Raw genomic sequence first — 19,713 nt, 5'->3', positions numbered from 1 at the left:
AGCGGATATTAACTTGGTAAATATCTCAACTTTGCTTGTAAGCAAGGTGTTGTTTTTCTTGTGTCACTGGTGCTACTCTGGGACAGTGCACAGACCTAACAACTCAGGCGTACGCTGTGGGATGAAAGCCTTCCTTTGTGGATTTTACTACCATCCACTGCAACAGTTTCAAGTAGTTGTCCAAACAGACATGTTGTTGTCATAAGGAGACAGAATGCTGCTGGCCCTGTGGATCCCTGACTCTACTTTTACCAGAAAGCTTTATACCTCAGTCAAAAAGCAATGTTTCCCATTTTCATTGGCTGTCATCTTAACCAGTGCACATGCCAGCCAGCTAATGTTTTATCAATATATTCCATGTCAAGGGCATACAATGTCATTGGCTGTGGACAGTACCACTTTAGTCGCATGCACTGTGTATACATACAACAATGCTTAGTCCACAAAAACATTACCAAAATTATACAGCAACATTCTCTGGTGTCTCTCCCGAGGGAGATTACTACGTTACATCAGGAAGTGCCCTTCAAAGTTTCCACCATTGTAATTGTACGGTTTAGATCCAGACTTTGTTTTCTGCCTTCCAGAGCCAGTTTTAAAACCCCAGAGGTGGCTATTCTCCAGGCTAGGCGAAATCAGAATTACATTAACACCCAAAGAGCATTTCATCAGAGACAGCAGGGCCCTGTGGTCCAGGACACCTGTAATAGGGTTTCCCCTTTCACAGACACAAAAACATTTTAACTCCTTTTGTATGGAAGGTTTACATGCTCCCACCTGCACGGAAATATGCTGCAGCAACTGATCAAATCAAGCCAAACAAATTGCATTTGTCGAGAGAAGGATCAAATGCTAGCGCCCACAACAAACATATTAGCAGCCTGATCCACACCAAATACCCCTGGAATAGTGGGAGTATTGGATTAACAAAGTAACATCGAATAAGAGAAGAGGATGTGTAGAAATCCAAACTGACTCTTTTCCTCTACGTTCCCTCTCTGCTCTGCTCCTCTGCGCACAAATTACCATGATCGCATGCAAGTGAGGAAATAGATGTGGGGAAAACACTTACATGCTAAGAGATGTATTGGATTACTGTGAATTCAGCTGAAGTGATGCTGCATGCCAATCTCAACACTGAAGTACATGGTAAGTTAGAATGAATAGATACAATTAATCTTCTACAATTACCACACCCTTGGACAACAGACAACTTTTGAAGCCCTTCTTAAGTTCATCTAAAAACGACCTTAGACCAAATCAACACTTATGTCCATTATTCTCACTGTGGAATACACGAAAACTATCAAATTCAAACATTTGGTAATGGGAAAAGGAGATATTTTTCCTGTTTGTTATTAAAATAAACAGAGACAGAGATGTCTGGGATGAACTGGTGTGTGAAACTCAGGGGAGAGAGCGAGAAAGTGAAAGAGTATGGGAGAAAAAGACAGGGAGAGACTAAGGGGCCTGACTGTCTGACAGACAGGCAGGCAGATGGACAGGAACTTGGCATTAGGGAATATGATTCTGCCAGAGAGTGATCCATAAAGACTGGAGGAGGTCGAAGGGCGCCCTCTCTATAATGACTCATCATCACTCAGTGGTGTCCACGCTGGGATGGTGTGTATGTGTGTATGTTTGTGTGTGAGAATCTGTGTCTGAGAGAGAGGACCAGTGGATTTGCTGAGAGATAATGCAGGATAAACGGCCAGCTTCTAGGCCTCTGGGGAGAGAAGAGAGATCTCCCTGTTGTTTTATCAGAGACCTGGCCAAATAATGTCACCCACGACCTCAATTAATCCCCTCGTCAAACATTTTTATAAAAAAGTTGGAAGAAAAACATGGGTGAGGAGGTGAAAATGACATTCGCTGGGTAATGAAATATGATAAATGTCGTAAAGCGTATGGAATTCCTGTTAGACGGAGCCTGTGTTTGACTTCTTGGAGCTGGGTAAACACCACTGGAGGGACCTTGCCATGGCAGCTGTTCCCGTGGTAACGTGGTGGGCAGCAGAGGCGGAGCCACAGGGGAGTTGTGGCGTTTTCATGAACTGATTTTTTTTATTCACAGCCGGTCATTACTTTTACCACAGCGCAGCCCGAACTGACCACTAAAAGGGCGGCGCAGACTGCCAACACCTTGTATATGGAATTCATAAAACAATGGCTCACACTAAATTCCCCTGCTGCATTCTCAATCAAGCTTCTATGGCAATGACTGTGTCTGTGCACATTTATGTGTGCACGTGCAAGGGGCCATATTTTTTGTTGTGCAGCATCGGATGAATATCTCCATTTCTTGGCAGCTGACAGCCTGTTTGTCATCCACTCCACAACCAAGAACTGACCTTCAGCAGCATAAGTGCCTTTATCCTGCCATACCTCTCCCTTCATACTCACATCTCCATTCCCTCTCTCACCCCCTATCTCTTTCAGCCCTACCTCCCTCTACTTCTCTTCTCACTTTTTGCTCTCTCCTCCTCTACTGCCTTTGTCATTGATCGCTGATGCGATTGGCTGCCTCCGTGCTCAGTAATGACCTGCCCTGGTAACCAGCCGGCTGCTCTGCTCAGCCCCTCGTAGATTGAACTGTCAGATGGCAGCGATTAATGGCTGGGCAGAGAGACACAGGCTCACACCTGCAATGTCCTACCCTGCACGGTCCTGTCCCATCCTAGCTCACCCTGTACAGGTACATGTCTGCATTTGTATCTGAGTATGTTGTGTCCAAATTTCTTCTAAAGGATGGATAAAGTTTCAAACATGTGTGTTTCTGTTGCATATAATTCTTTGCTTTCATAAATGCATTCTGCCCTGCTGCAGTGGCTGATGGGAAGTATATTGCAAGAGGCTGTGTCAGAGGGACAGGAGAAAGGACAAGAAAAAAAGTCAAGTACAGAACTCACAATGCACCAAAGTAGAAAAAGTTGCCCATTTTGCCAAATCAGAAAATAACTGAACTTACCACAATTTGCTCCACTACTTAAATGACAGCATATGATCATTATTTGTCTGCAGTGCTATAACTTTGTTGCCCCCTGCTCCTCTTTATTACTATATTAGTTATGATTGCACCCATAATCATTCACTTATTCTACTGTTCGCACTTGAGTCACTCTGTGCGAGAGAATCAGAATAAGCGCCTAAAATGCTAACATATGTTAGTTCCTTGATCAGAGATGAGTGGGGTGTTTGGTCTGGTCTCGCTCTGTCTGTCTGTTGAGCTGAGCGCTGCAGGCCCACGCGGCTGTCCCGTGTTGTACTTGGCTGGCCGTCTGCTAACTGTCAGCGCAGTATCTCCTTACACTGATGAATGGGAAGTTTCCAGACCTTTCCCAAAGCTTTCATTCCCTTGTTCCAACGCTTCATCCAGAGGAATGGCCGAGAAAACATGGTCTCCTCCGCCTGCCCACCAGCCTCCCACAAGGGGAGCGCCAACATGGAGACGGGCATGGAGGCTAAATTTAAAATGCTCCCTTCCAAAAGGGAGAGAAAGAGGGATAGACTGAGGGAAGGGGAGAGGGGGAAGATAAAACACAAGAGAAATAGTAGACAAAACAGAATAGAAGAAAGACAAACCAGAAACACAAGAAATGTGGTGGGATACAAAGGAAAAGAAAAAAAACAGAAGATAGACAGAAGATGGAAGGAGCATAATCGTCTGAACAGTGAACATGTGAATATCAGGCCAGTAGGGGTTTGGCGTGGTGTGTGAAACGGAGATAAAATCGATTAGCTTGTCCACTGACCCATTGAGCAGCGGGGCCCCCCATTGCCCCAGTCCTGCCACAGCCCTGACAGAGACATCCAGGCCCAGGGGTCCCTAGGGGTCCCCTCTGGACACTGAGGTGAACAAAGTGGTGCCCTCCTGTCAAACTAAAGCCCTCAAGCAACAGCAGAACAACAAACCATGCTGCAATGCTTCACTGCTCCCTGATTCCACAGGAGACAGAAAAGATGTAGTGTGGGCTGCTGAAAGAGGACACTGTGTGGAAGAGCTGGTGCTCGACATACACAACTACAGTACTTACTCAAAGGAAAAGTTTTATGAGAAAAGAATGAGAATAAAGGCTATTTGAGTCATTTGGCTTTTATACTGTTATAAACACTAGCTCTATTAGTTTTCTAACACTGTGTCTTATGAAAGAAAGACTTATGTAAACATTTAGTAGAGGCTGTTTGTTGTCAGTAGTTATCAAGGTTGTACAAAATGCTTCACAAGGCAGTAAAAACACAAGTTTGATTTCCAACCTATTATCACAAACAAATCAGTGTTTACCCCCTCTGACATTTTTGTCTCTTAAAATTCTTCTGATTTGAGGAGTCGTAGCTGCTCCTTCCAGCATAGGGAAGCACCACCCTCACCTTGTCTTCCGGAGAAAAACACGATGATTGTGTTGTCATGTATTTTCTAGATAATTCTACAGCACTGGCCTGACAAACTTACACCTGTTGACCGGCCCAGAAATCTCTGCCTATCATTTTATCGCCTTGTTTTCCTCACATGATTTCCTCAGTCATATCACTGGGTGAGGAGCACCTCTTTGATTCCTGGCTCATTGTAGTGTATCTGACCTTGGAGGTCACAGAGTGGAAAGAAGTGGATGTGTCACCACTAAGCTCTTCTCCGTGTTAGAATAATATTTCAATGGTGCTTTAGGATGCTAACGCTAATCAAAACAGGACATCCTGAGGAGGGCCGTGCTCTCTCTTCCCTGGCCCCCGCTCACCAACCGCTTTATGTTTTTGTGTTTGTGGAGGAGCGACAATCCCAGGAAGCCGCGAGAAGGGTTCATCAAAGCTCTGAGCGGGGGGCCCCGGCCGCAGGATCGCTGGAATGCAGCGTGGAAAGGAATCTCTACTGTCCTATTGTTCCCTTGTTTCCTCGGTCTCATCACACGCCGGCACGTCCAGTTCACTTACAGGTAAGCAGCGCTAATCAGCCCTGCATTCCTTTCCACGGCCGCATTCTTTCCTCTGCTGCGACCCTGGCTGACCAAAAACACACGCGCACGCACAGAAGGTGCGCGGCTTATATAGTCACACAAATACACAAAGAGGAAGTCATCAAGACAGATCTCTGAGGACAGGGACGTGGTGTTTCCTTTTCTCAGACATGGGATTGGGAGTTGAACAGCGAGGTGAACCTTCATGGTGCCTGCCCCACAAATGGTGGAAAGATGATCCACCTCCCTAAAACTGAGTCCAGGGAACTCACTTGATGATGTCCCAATCCATCCAGTGTGAGAGACAACGCAACAATAAAGAATTTGGTTAACATAGAATAAAATAAAAGAACATCTGCTAATTTTTTTTTACCAGGAAGTCACAGTGTTTCGCAAAAAATAGCAGTGCTGTGATAACAACCACAGCAGTGCTGTTTTTTTTTTTTTTGTTTTTTTTTTTAAATATCTTTATGAGTGTCTCGACTTCAATATTGAATTCACTGCTCGTCATGACTTTTCGTCTCTTCGTCTCCCTTTATGAAACTTCAGCACAGGCAGCTGCTATCAGATCCAATCAAGTGAATGAGGTGCAGCACAAACTTCATCAAGAAGGCCCCAGTTTTGATCACACCTCCTCCCCTCATCTCTCCCGCCTTGTGGGGGTGAGAGGTCACCACTTAATGAGCTTCAGGGTGGAGGGTGGGAGGGGGGTGTCTTGTAAAAGAATACACACAGCACATAAAAACGTAAATGTACCTACGACTATATCTGTCCTGTCCTATCCTAGCTCTGCTACAGATGGTCATTACCTGATGCCCTGTTTTGCCCCTGTTAATCAGAAATGACCGTGCCTCCCTCCCTCACTTCTTCCATCCCTTGGGCCAGCCTGCTCCACCCAGGGAGATCCCCGAGCAGTGCTGGAACACGCTGTTATCACCACATTCACAAAGCGATTGTTGGGTAATTCCTGTTTATAGCAATGTGCTCCCTCCAGTGTGTAAGAGTGAAAAAAAACACTGTTCTCACTGTCAACCCTTCAGGAGAGTGATTTCAAAGCAAGGTTCACAGGCAAACACATGAGACTTTAGCACACCTGCCAGTATAGAGATATTTATCATTAAGGGATGGAATTGATAAATCCACTTTGTGCATCCACTTAATCTCACTCTGGGGTTGCTGGGGGCTAAGTTAAATGATCACACTTCAGCCTGTAAACTGACATGCATGAATAACATCATGTCTGCAGTCTAGAGTAAAGTGTAACACACAAAGATTGGCAGCCAGCATGAAGTCACATCAAGCCTCTTGTTTAGTCTTTCTCCCCATAAAAGCACTCAACAATGTAGTAAAGCGACTTCGGGTAGTTAGCTGATGTGAGACATGAGGCCAGAGTGTCGGGCCCTGTTTCTACCACCTGCTCCAGGTAATTGATTGGAGTATAAAATGATTGAGTTTCTTTAATTAGCTAACAGACATCTCCTCTCAAAGCATGCCAAGGAGTACTAACTTCCCACTGCCTCATTAATAGCCCAGGCGAACCGCACCATCAGCAATCTGTTGACATTATAACTCCTCAGACATCATAACGACACACAAATCAGTTTGATGTCTGGGTAAACTTTTCAACTCAGCAAAACGCCATTTATCTCAGACCAATTTGTGATGAGAAAATGGCGGCGTGTCACATATTTGACAGCTAGGCTGTATTTCTATATCTGCAGAGCTCCTTTGTTTTGTGCATGTGCATAATCTTGCATGTTCACACTCGGTCCAACCAAATAAGCACATACACACACTCAACTCCCTCTCTAGAAAATACACACACACACAAGCACAATCTATTAAAATATGCTTAGCTTGGGACTGCTCTGTTGATAATGACCTCAGCCTTGGCACCATACCGGCCCAGGCCAGACTGTCGACAGACAGGAGGCTTTTGTGTGGACTCCCTATCTCTAACTCCATGACCTTTAGGGGGGAGAAGAAAGCAGAAATGCCTTTTTATTTAGAAGGGGTAAGGCTCTCTCATTGTTCTGTGTTGGTACGGTTTCCCTGTGGTAAACACACAGCAGTTCCCAGGCTTGACATGTTGCTGCACACTCACCCTCCCACCCTCCCACCCTCCCTCCCTCCATCCATCCCTTAGTATTCCCACACTGCCCTGTCTGGGTTGCTGCACCATACCAACCCCCCCCACCAACAACAACACACGCACACACACACGCACACTACTATCAACACACAAACACTGTCGCGTTGTCCATAAGCGCAAGATGCAATGACAACACAACTACACTCCCACTTTTTCACCTGCCACCAGAGTAGCATTCAGAAACTAATGCTTGCCTCTGTGCTCTTTTGCTTTGTGAAATTTCTGATATACACGATGGCCTGAGATGGAGGAGAGCAGGGAGTGCAGCTGGAAAAGAGGGAGTAGAGACGAGAGAGAAGCCGCTGGGGCAGGGCCGCTGTGTCAGGGCCTGAGAGGGGACCCACGACGGGGCCTGGAAGCTCCCTAGTTGCTTGGGACAGGGGCCATCCTTCAAGCGGGTGACAACAGCGCATAAACAAACCACTAACCTCGTCAGCTCTGTGTTTACAGCCCTGAGACTGAGTCCTGGACGACTCATTAACATCGGAGACCTTCAAAAGAGCCATTTTCTGAGAGAGGGAGGGAGAGAGAAACCCATCTCCCATCGTAAGAGAGGAGGAAAGTGGACGACATGTCAGACAGATGGGGGCGTTGATAGATGAGAGAGCCTGGGTCATAGTCCAACCTGCCCCCGCCATCCAAAACCCAGCAACACACAAACACACAGACACACACATAGAACATAGAACATAGAACACAGCTAGTACACCAACAAGGCTGCATGTACGTCTGTGAGCATATGTGTCTGTGATATGCTTCACACCTGGTTTGACAAGCATCCCTATCATAAGATACTGTAATAAGCAGAAATGATGCACTGCATGTTTATAAATGTCACTTTTACCCCTCTGCATACAGATCACCTAACTGTTACACAGCCAGGACACTGAAGTGGAAAAATGTAACTGTTCTGCAGGTACTGACAGAAACTCTTTTACACCTATTCACTCAACAAGCATTTGTGTCAACAGCACAAGTGCTGTTTCTTCAGGTTTAAGTGAGCATTTCACAAAGAACAAACACATAAACTCAAAAAAGTCAGGAGCAAGTTCTTGAATTTTACACTGAGGCCTTAAAAATAAACAACAAAAATCTTTTAAATTGCTAGTTACCTTGCCAGTGTTTCCAATTCAAAACCACTCACTAGATTGTTAGTGAAACACTTGATGAAAGAAAGAAAATATTACATTAGTTGGCTACATTGTTATTTATGTAGAAATAACAATGTAGCCAACATCAGAAAACAAGTTCAAAGCAGCCAAGCCAGGAGAGCAGAGAGGAGTAACCTCTGTCGTGGGCCTCAGTGATTCCTGACCCAGTCCATTACTGAGGGAGATATGAGACATTTGTATACGGAGCTTGGCACCAAGCAGAGCGCAGGCAGAGGCTCCGGGACAACAAGGGCTGTTTAATGGGGTCTCTATTTCACTTTCCTCACGCCGGCCCGCTCTTTCTCACCTTTTAAATGGGCCGATCTATTAACCGTTTTAATGAGCTCCGCCAGACAAACGCGAGATGCATGGCCCATTGCACAATGTGGGGAGGACGACGCACTTCTCAGCTCTGGAGAGGAGAGGAGAGGAGAGAGGAGAGGAAAGAACGAGAGAGGAGAGGAGAGGAGAGGAGAGGAGAGGAGGAGAGAGGAGAAGAGAGAAGAGAGGAGGAGAGAGGAGAGAGGAGGAGAGGAGAGGAGAGGCGCTGACAGACAGCTAGACCCTGAGGCGCGTGAGGCCTCTTACTCTCTCTCTCTCTCTCTCTCTCTCTCTCCCTCACACACACACACACACACACACACACACAACTTGAAAGTGAATGCATCTAAAAAGTGACAGCCTATAACTCCACATTTGTGGAGACAGGCGGATCAGTGAGTGATGACTGACAAAATATTGTGGTAGATGTGAAAAATGATTATCAAATGCACAAGTCTGGGCCTTGGGACACAAACTGGATTTGAATGCTCCATAGCCACTTGTTAAGCTTCCAGATATTTTTCATGGAACTTTTCCTTTAAGTCTATATTTTCCCGACGTTAAGATTTGCACGCTAGAGCTCTGTAAATGACAGTATTACTCTGAATGGGCTGTGTCAGATTAATCGTTATTGAAATGATTCCTAACAAATTATCAACGCCCTCGGAACACATTATAATCAGAAAGGTTTTTATTGAGACACAAATATGCTAAGTGGATCTTTAATTAAGCCTGCACCAAGTTTGGATCATCAAAGCCCTCCTCCTCCATCTTTCCGGAGCCCACAATCCACCACGGGCTGCAGCCTGCTCGCCTTGGCCAGACTTGCGTTGGGAAACTAAAGCGAGTTTTGTGGCGCACCGCATTACATCTGGATGTGCGGGCTAATCAGTTAGCCTCCATCAATCACTCTTACGTTTACCACCTCTCCATCACCTCCTCTATTACATACACCCCCCTCTCGCCCCCTTTTTTCTTTTTTTTTTTTTTTTTTAATCACACGACTGCTCTGCAAGGAGGCCCCGTACATGCCCGTTTTAACACGACTTCTCCGGACAGGCGGGAGGCACACACTGAACGCATTTACCAGCACAGCCCTTATGAGGGGTCTGGGAATTTAAATATTCACTGTTGACACTGTGCAGACCTGGCTGGGGGCCAGAGCGGGCCCGCTCCTCCGGGGACCCACAACACTCCCCTATTCTGACTTAAGAGGTAGAAATCTTCCTCCTCCATCTCAAGAATAATAATCTTTAAATACACGGTGGATAATACACTACCTCCTATATTCTCATAATGACTTTAATGGTTTGCAAATATGTAGAAAAGTTGGTACAGTTGACGCTTGTTGTCCTTTGTGTGCGTTTCCACACACACTAATAAAAAGTCGACTCTAAAACAAAGTGTACAGAGACCTGGAGGGCCGCTACACAGAAAAACAAAGTGTTTTTCCTGTTGTTGCTGCTGCTGCTGCTAATGATGATGATGATGATGATGATGGTGAGGACTGCGGGCGTGTGTGTGTGCGTGTCTGCGGGTGCGTGCGTGTGCGTGCGTCTACTTCCTTATTTCATGTCAATATTTTCATTTAACAGAATCACAATTAAGAAGGTATGTTTATTGAACTTCATCAGGATGTCTGTGTTAGAGCTTCTACTTTTCTGTGATGTAAACTAATTAAACAGTAACTTGCTCTTAACTGACCACATGCAACAACTTCTCCATTACCTGCTGCTTACTGACGTTAACTGACATGTTGCAGCTGTTACACCTTCTTTTATTTTTTATGCAAAAATACAGGTCTATATGCAAAACGGGATGTAAACACTGAACTGACTGAAACTCCAGGAAAATCATAACGTCCTATAAATATCATTCCCACAAACACTAAAATTCCGCAGGCCTGGGTTATTGCACTGTTGCCTCTGGATTTGAACTCTCTGCATAATTTCTTCCAAAGAAAAATAAAAAATAAAAAATCTGTAACACAATTAGATTCATGGTTTGCATTTTACAGTCAGAACCTCAACAGCTAAAAGTCAGCGTTAGAGTCAATTCAAATAAAAGGCGACACAACACAGACATGCTGGCATCACACTCGTGAAAAATATATCTACATGCGGACTGGAGCCTGATTGAAACAGCTTTCAGAAAAACAGAATATAATTCTTGATAATTTATTGCAGCAAATCAATGCATGAATAGCCATATCAATCATCTCCTTGCATAAATTCTTCTAGTTGATTGCGTCCAAGTAATTAAATCGATTTAATGAGGAGAGTGTTTCGATATTATACTTAATTTAATCAAAGCCACGGAATATTTGAAGTTATTGTTTTATCCTAAATGAATTTAACAAACAGGGGGAGAAGCTGCGTCCTGCAACAATCTAGTGACATGGAGTCTTAAGTATGTAAACCGTAACATTGGAACATAAAAAACAATTAAAACATCAACGTCTGAATTATTATTTCTTTTTTTCCAGAATGGCATATCGCCTAGTACTCTGACAATGAACACACAGTATACATTAAGAAGAGCTCGGAATGAACTGCAGACTCAAACAGTTACAAACAAGATCCCCGTCACTCAAACATTTACCATGCCTGCCTAAATCCTCCTTTTCTCCTTGATTCTCTCCATCAACCTGTTTTTCCCCCCAACTTGCTCCCCGCAAACTGAAGAGACCAGCAGCTCACTGCAGCAGTGCGCAGCAATAGCAATACAACTGCCGATGCACGGGACATGGGATTTTAACCCACAATACACTACATTACACTACAGCGCCCACTACATGCAACGCAGCAATTCCAATACAGGAGCGGACGCCCTGCAGAAAGTTCCTCCATCGCTCCCTCAACTTTAAAGTTTACACTCGTGTGACAGCGTTAGATTTTTTTTTCTTTGCGCCAATGCCATCTTTTTGCTGCTCCCATCGGGTGAAAGTGAGGACTATGGTTTTCTGGTGGAAACGAAATCGTTAACTATTAGTATACGCGGTGATAACAGCGACAGTATATAGGTATAGAAGATGGCATGTTTCAAAAGGAAAAAGAAAGGGATGTTGCACCTACTCGTGGCCAGTTTCCGTGCCCTGCCTTTGGACCTCATGGTGCCAGTCTCTCGGCGTGGGTTTGTTTGGATTTTTTCTTGGATCTTTTTTCCTCCTTTTTGTTTTTTCTCTGTCCTTTTTCTCTGGGTTTCTCAATCCAAACGCGCTATCTCTCCAGCATTGTCAGTCTGGACACCTTCGCACATGCGCACAGCCCGAAATCTGCCGGCAGCAAGTGCCAGAAAAAGTTTGGGACGATTTATCACTTTGATATTAACCTGATCCGGTCAAGATGGGTGAATCGCCGACATCTCCTTTCGTGTCAACTTTTCAAAGGGTCGCTGAGTGAGAACGCAGGGCACACTGCAAAAAATGTCCAACCATGTTGCAGCCTCAGAGTCGAGTCGTGTGTTCGTGTTTACTTAACGCGTGAGAAAACTTTGTAACTGAGACGCTTCCAGTGCAGCTTCGACTTGTTTCAGGGCTTATCTCAAAACAAAACCATGTATCTTAAAATAGGGCAACAAAACGAGTTAGACTGGAAAAAAAAACATTTAACAACTTAAATCAAGTTAACTCTCCTTATGCAGTAGATAGACTTTTTTTTTTTTTTTTTTTGGGAAAGAAATAAAACCCTTTTTTAGCCTGAGCACTAAATGCAAAGCTTTGTGAGAATGGATATTTTTTGCAGTGCAGCCAGCACCCCGGATCTACAGAGAGCAGGGGACATTAATTATAACGATCCTTATTCTCAATCCTTGCTGCGCACCTTTTCTCCTTAAATGAAGTCACATTAATCAATGTTCACTTAAATCACCAGTGTTGAATGTAGTCATTAAAGATTTTATATATTTTAAATTGTGTTTTGACCATTACACCGAGCACTAGAAAATGAATGAAAAACTTTCCCCCTCCCTCTCCCGCTTGGGCACCCGACTGACAGCTCTAAATGAGAGTTTCCCCCCTCTCTCTCTCTTTGTGTTGACAATTATTAATATGTTAAGTGCTTAGTATTAATGTCTGTTTGAGACTACTCTGTTGCAGTGTGTAAATTCCATCACTTGGTAATTGCTGAAGGCTCGATAAGGATGTTTTTACGTGATTTAACTTGGAAGGAGAAAGGGCTCTATCAAAAAGAGAGAGAGAGAAATACTTTAGAGCAAACCTTCATCTCAACGGGTAAAATAATGTTTGAATCAACTTTTTTTTTTCCACTCTGGATTTTAAGAAAAAGGCCACACTCATAAATGCATGCCATCCAGGCACTAAAAGTCAATAAAATCACTGCATGTCTGCTGTTATCACATAAACATTTTATAGAGGCATATTTAGATACTGAGTCATATAGCAGCGAAACAGAGTACCGGTCAGATACAGAACCAGCAAATCATGATTTGTTACCATTCACTTTACTGCTAAAATGTATCAATAAAAAAAGAAACGGTCAAATTTTATCCACACATCAGTCCATGCATTGATAACATAGAGACTCAGTCTATATCTCCCTAAACAGTGACAGGGTATAATTAAAGTAATTGGCAATTAATTAGATCTGCATGAGATCATCGTGACCTTGCAGATGAACTCTTTAATGGGTTGCGAACTCCAGCTATCGATTCCAAGGTGTGCTGAAACTGATTGAAGTCGTGACATCATGCAATGTCATGAAAAAAAAAAAACAACAACTATAGAGACTGACCACAACCAAAGCATGCCATACGATAATGTGGCCGAGCCAGTTTCAACGCAGATAATGTGTGTGTGTGTGTGTGTGTGTGTGTGTGTGTGTGTGTGTGTGTGTGTGTGTGCGCACTGTGAGCAATTAGGAAACCAAACAGGCCACAATGTATTCATTGCATGATCTCAACCTCCTCTGAGGAAAAAGACACTTTCAGTGCAAAGCTGTAAATAAAAATATATGCATGTATGATCTATGCGCAACTGGGCAAACAGCACAACAAAAAGTAGCCTATGTCGTTTGGCTCATTAATATTTTCAACTTTAAAAAAAAAAAAAAGGAAAAAAAAAAGATGTATTTCCATGTCCAAAAACTAAACTAAACTAAACTAAACTAAACTAGAGGCAACCCTGAACCGCGATTCCTCATTTAAATGGTCCAGTTAAGAGAGGTTAATATGATACTTCACTGTGGTTGTACCTCACTCTACCTCTACCGTAATGACAGAAATTGTGCTATTAACCGAGCTGCGCCGCGCACACAAACACACACAGAGGAGAGAGAGAGAGAGAGAGAGACAGAGAGAGAGAGAGAGAGAGAGAGAGAGAGAGCGCTTCAGGCGGCGCGCTCAATTAGCCTAAATGGAAACAGTTTTCATTCACCGCAATAAGTCACTCTCCTCTCCTCGTCTCTCTCCCCTCTGAAGCACTTTCTCGATACATATTTTATTATGATGCGCTGAACCCGGGGGCAGGGCGGAGCTGCGCCCGGATCCCCACAGCCCCGTGGGTTGTAATTATTAGAAATTAATTAGGTTCGAGACCCCCACAGTTGCAAGTATAAAGTAAAACACTACCTCACTTTTGCACTTGGCGTTAAATTCGCAAACACACACAAGTTCACAAACGAGGCTCATTCTATAGGCCTACTGCATTTATTTCTAAATGAGGGGGTCTTCAAACAAAAAGGTTTAGTTATATTTGACTGTATTACAGTCGTAGCGTACTCAGCTGTTCAGGGGTTAAAAGAATAACATGATCTGTGTTGGGGCTGTCGAGGCAGACTAAAAGTGAAAAGGGAGCCTCCGGCACAAGGAAATTACCAGGGCCCGCCTGACCTTTGAGCAAGGTAATCAATCAAGTGATCAACAGGGATATTTATCACTGCTTTGTCCGACCAAACCTGTGTCTGGAAACAAAATAAAAGATGGAAAATTTGGTTAGTGTACAATTATTAAAAACAACAGAAATAAAATAATAAATATTAAGGTATATTTAATTTAAACTTTCTTGTAAGGTCAATAATAATAATAATAATAGTTATAATAATAATAATACATGTTTTCGCCTTCTTAAAATCTGGTCCAAATCAGCAAAAACAGACAGATCTAAAATTACAAGGCCTAATCGAAAACAGAAAACATATTAATATTAACACCGGAGGCCCAAATCTGATCTTGGCCATTACTGCTTTGCCATCCTCACGGGCCTTCTGCATTTTACACAAAAGTTAGGGACATGTGCTTTATTTTAACTATCTATTATCACACCTATCTGGTGAGTAGAATATTGCAATGATTTCCTTCTCTTTTTATTTTTCCCGTGCTTTGTGTGAACCTGCAACTATGTATTTGGCCCAGTGCATGCTGCCCCTGTGTGGAGAATTATCGACCCAATCAAACGCAGTAGCTTCCAATGAGCAGCTAAAGCAATAAAATATCTTTCTGATGGAGAAAATAATCCATCTTCATGGGGCTGATGTTATTCCTGTTAAAATACATTTTACTGAGAGGGTAAAGGATGAGCTATCTCTGGCAACAAATTTAATTCCACATCCATATTTAAGTTTTTTTTTTTTTTTTTTTTATTAGATGTATTTTTGTTGTATTTTTGACAGCACACGAATCAAATATGAGGGCGACATCAAAGGAATAAAAAATGATGTTTTAAATGCCTGGTCGATTTCAAGGTAAGGAGGACCTGAAAAGGACAACGAACGAAGACACTGCAGGTCTATATCAAAGCACACAGGTTGAACACAGATGGATTTTATATACACAAGATTTCGACCATGTACATATAAAAGCTGGAGAGAAGCTATCAGGTCCAGCCTACACGCCTGATAAAATCTCCTGTTATGTGAAATGTTTTGGGAGAATTGTACGTGGTGTTATAGTTATTTATTCCGGATGAATACAACGCGATGAGGGATTATATTTCTATAAAAACAATATTACACCTATCTTAAATGAAGACATAATCATTTTGTCAAAAATAATAAACCTATGCATTCGTTTAGCAGAAACGTGTTCGCGCAATAGGCTATCAGGATGAAAATAAGATCATTAATAAATAAAATCACTGTATTTTCCCCAAAACACTGGCTATGCGCACTATACTGAGTCGATAGATATTTCTATTATTATTACATGGGTGATTGAATAACAGGACGCAAAATGGCTCTAATTTACCAACTTAAAGTCACAAAACCATTTTATTTCATTTTACATGCGGGTTATCAAAATGATAACAATCATAAAGACCCACGAACGTGAGGGGCCAGGACCGCACGAAGCGATGTGGTTCTGCAGCGGTGCCCGCTCTGCTCCCTGCATGAGGCACAGTCCCGGAGCCGATGTGGAAACACGGCTGGGCTTGTTGCTGAAAATTCTTATGCTCTTCCGCCCTCTAGTGGAGACCGTCCAGTACTGTTTGACACATACCGTGTGAGGAAGTGGGTGAGCGACTGAGAAATAAGCCAGCACGCAACATGCTCAGGTCATCGTGATCGTTATTAGGCTATAATATACGAGCACATCGATTTATTTAGTAGAAATCTTGCAGCCATGTTGTATAAGCCCATATCCCGACTTCATGTAAGCCACAGGAAAATTAGGTCTAACTAATTGTGGGTTTTATCATTGGCCTCGTGTGGGTCAAGTGAATATGTTCAAAAGGAGAAGGGGTCGTGTGATAGATTGATGGGCTTTCCTGGCTTGGACTGAAGTAAAGTGTATTTTAACAACCGCTTCTTGACCCAGTATCCAGCATGGAAGACAGATTACGATGCGCTCCGGAGACAATTTGTGGAAGTAGTATTGATAGAGCTGGTGTTGGCCATAGACATGATGAGAGGTCCCACCCACACACATACATACACACACAACTCAGGATATACAAACTCATCCCCATCAATTTCAACTGATGTTCCTCTTGCACTGGTATTGTCAACAGAGAGTTGTGGCAAGTAATCAATGGGACAGTCGATCAAGTTTATTTATCACTGTTTCCAGTAACAGCAGACAGTGGGATCCTTGTCAGGTTCCCGGTTGCAGGGCAATTAAAAGAATATACAGATAGATGGGATGCTTAGGACACAGAGAGAAAACTGGTCAATAACCTGCGACGCTGCTTGCGGCTGACTGCTTACAACACAGTTCAACTGAACTTGAAACAGACAAGATAAAAACCAATTCATAGCTCTGTATAGACAGTATAGACAGTGACTTTATTAATTCAGAGTTTGCCCAAGCTGTAAGATCATGTTTATCATCATCCCTGCCACTAACTGCAGTCAACAGGGTTACATTTACATTTACTCACTTCGCAGATGCCTTTATCCAAGTGAAGGACAACACTAAAGCTTTGGTGTATTTGGAGGCCTTGGCGTAAGTACTAAGTATTTATTCAATAAGTGCAAGGACATCGGGTAAAGAAATGCACCAAAAGCACTCGAGTGGAGGAGATGTTAGAGGACGAGATTAGTAGTTTCTCTTACTTACCTATCCGTGGAGACCTCAGCAAGACAACAGAAGAACCAAAGTGTCCACAGGAGGGAATGCAGCAGAGAGCCCCATTTTCTTCAGAGGCTGATGATGCTGTATTTTTATGAATTTAAGCACAAAGTAAAATAGTCATTACCAAAACCCGAACCCAACATTTGGTTATTTTCATGTCAAGCTCTGATTCATGAGGTGTGGGCCACCACATGGAAAGATGTTGACAGTTCCGTGGGCTATTTACCATGAACTAGGACAAAACAAATGAAAGAACAAATGAAGGACAGAACCAAGCGCCACTGCATCAAGTCTGTAAACTGTATCTCCTTTGCAGGTTTTTTGTTGGTGTTTTTGTTTTGGCCACTACTGTGTTACTTTGTTACATCTACACTCAGTAACATGCTCCATGTTGTTGTTGTGTTACAGCTACATGAACCATCGAGGACGCTGTCTCACCTGTCCCACCTTCAACAGGTTTGGGTTCACTTCCTCTAATCATGAACGACTTCGACTCAAGTCACTGAGGCCTCCAGTCTGTCCTTAGCTTAAAGCCACCGAGCTTGACATACACCAATAAGCTGTGGGTTTTTAGTGGGTGTTGTGGGGCTTAATTGCGTTTCTTAGTCTTCTCGCCCTCCATTTATTATATGTCGGAGTTTTTGTGACAGTAAATCCGAAATAACGTAATGAATTGGCTTAATTCGTAGGCCGTTAGCTAGCATCCAACTCGTAGGCTAACCCAAGTTAAATAAAAACCACTGAAACTAACTCCCGAGTGAACAGTGAAGATTGAAAACAAGTGAGCATGACGGTGATAAGGTGTGGAGCCAACCCAGGAGCATGTTTGCGTATTATCAGCCAGCTAAAAAGGAGGGAACCATTAACAGTGGAGAGTGCCAGGGTGTTTTTTATGACTTCATTCTTCACTTTACTCTGATAAATCATCTTCTAAAATAATGCAACACACGAAACTTACCCCAACTGTCTTAACTTTCAAGCACATGAGCACGAAATGCGGACGAGAGGCAGGATAACTGCACTCACCAAGAGCTACCCTGTTGTGAAGGTGTGTTTACACCTTAGGCTGTAAGACGCTGTAAAGTGGGTTTGAGCGCCCCTTCGCACCAGAGGTGAGCCCCCTCAGGAGCTGCGCTTTATCTGGCAGGTGGGCTGCAAGGCGGTGGACATTCAAAAACATAATTAACGAATTTGTGTTGTGAGTTTGTGTTGCATTGACTTGTGGTATGTGCACAACGTTGACTGTCCCGCACTCCTCTGTGCTTAGCTGTATCATTGTTTAATTCACAATATAACGAAAATCAGAAATTTAGTTTAGATATCAAGGTTGATATTTTTAAAAACTCTGATAGGTCTACCGTGCGGCAGCCAGTTCCCGTAGTGTAGTGGTTATCACGTTCGCCTAACACGCGAAAGGTCCTCGGTTCGAAACCGGGCGGGAACAGCATTATGTGTTTTCCCCCCTTCTACTTATTATTATTACTATTTCCCGAAATGGTCAAATCGCATCATACTGAAACCTCTTGAGTTACATCACTTTCCACCTTCGTAAAAAAAAAAAAAAAAAAAAAAAAATCATGGTAATTTTCTCTTCCGTGTTAGGTTATACCTGTTCATGGTAATATCAAACAGTTCTGTTTAATTATATCTGAGGAAGGAAATCCAAAGCATGTTCAGCAACACAAAAATATCACGTAAATTGTGTCGACCGAAATTATGTTACCAGCACTGCAGCACTCCTAAGTGCATAAACCAACATGGTGCACTTCTACAAAATCTCCACAAGGTGGCTGTATCGAGCAAGCTAATGGTCCTCAATTTAAGCCTGCATGATGATGTTGATTTGTCATTTACCAAAATAACTTTTTTTAACCATGTGTAGCCCTGTGTTTGTGTTAAATAATGTTTTGACCTCTCATGAAGTTCCACAGTGGGCATTACTGACAGTGAAAAGAATTAGTGAATTACAGTAAATTAGGTTTTCCATTTTTTTAACTGATTATACACATTTTTTGCCATCTGTCATGCATGACATGACATAATATGACAGATGGGGATATAACCGCTTAAGAGGATAAAAAGAATTAATAAGCAGGCTTTGGCTTTTTGGTGTTTTTAAATGAGTTAACCAGAAAAGAGGCATGAATTAGCTATTGCCAAAGCATGTGAGAATCAGTTCGTTTTTATTTTTTATTTTTTCCCAACATTCCTCACAGAAAATGGCATTTGGGCCATTCTATGTGAGCATGGCTAACACTAACTTGTGATCCTATGTGATCATAGGAGCACAAAGTTTTTTATTTTGGAAGTCTGGCTTTCTATGTCACCTCACTTCACATCCTTACATATCATGTTTTTGCTGACAGGGCAGGGGCTTTACAACTTTTGTTTGCAACAAGAACTGTATTTGTTTTGTGCTGTTGTAACTTATTCTCGAGCACTAAACTGAGATATTTGGAGATAATGGGGAACAAAGCATTCTTGAGCATTTGGCTGTTTTTCCATGTGGTCTCTTCCACAAAAGAACAGATGTGGTTAAACAATTGCAGGTGGAAAGAATTTTGCTTGATGAAAGTGACGAGTGAATAGGATGTTGGAACGAGCAGGGCCACTG

At 42.9% G+C, this 19,713-nt stretch overlaps 1 protein-coding gene and 1 non-coding gene across 16 annotated transcripts in view; one reads left to right on the top strand and one right to left on the bottom strand.

Annotated features, from left to right (window-relative positions):
• Window positions 1–17,178, bottom strand: part of mecom (MDS1 and EVI1 complex locus) — a 136,824-nt gene extending 119,646 nt beyond the window's left edge. For 2 of the 15 annotated variants that reach the window (XM_071496372.1, XM_071496376.1), the window contains exon 1: window positions 11,648–12,003. In XM_071496372.1, coding sequence (XP_071352473.1) covers window positions 11,648–11,684 — 37 coding nt within the window. In that variant the 5' untranslated portion in view covers window positions 11,685–12,003. Of the gene's footprint in view, window positions 1–11,647; window positions 12,007–17,084 lie in introns of those variants that run through there. The other 13 variants (XM_071496378.1, XM_071496387.1, XM_071496377.1 and 10 more) reach the window with 10 other exon arrangements.
• A 1,292-nt stretch (window positions 17,179–18,470) lies between these two features.
• trnav-aac (transfer RNA valine (anticodon AAC)) lies at window positions 18,471–18,543 on the top strand. The gene has a single exon. It is a non-coding gene; the product is annotated as a tRNA-Val (tRNA).
• The last annotated feature ends 1,170 nt before the right edge of the window (window positions 18,544–19,713 follow it).

This window comes from Trachinotus anak, unplaced genomic scaffold, assembly GCF_046630095.1.
Source record: "Trachinotus anak isolate AG129_WGS33_773 ecotype Australia unplaced genomic scaffold, CSIRO_AGI_Tana_v1 ptg000014l, whole genome shotgun sequence".
Taxonomy (NCBI): Eukaryota; Metazoa; Chordata; class Actinopteri; order Carangiformes; family Carangidae; genus Trachinotus; species Trachinotus anak.
This window is presented reverse-complemented; position numbering and strand designations above follow the sequence as displayed.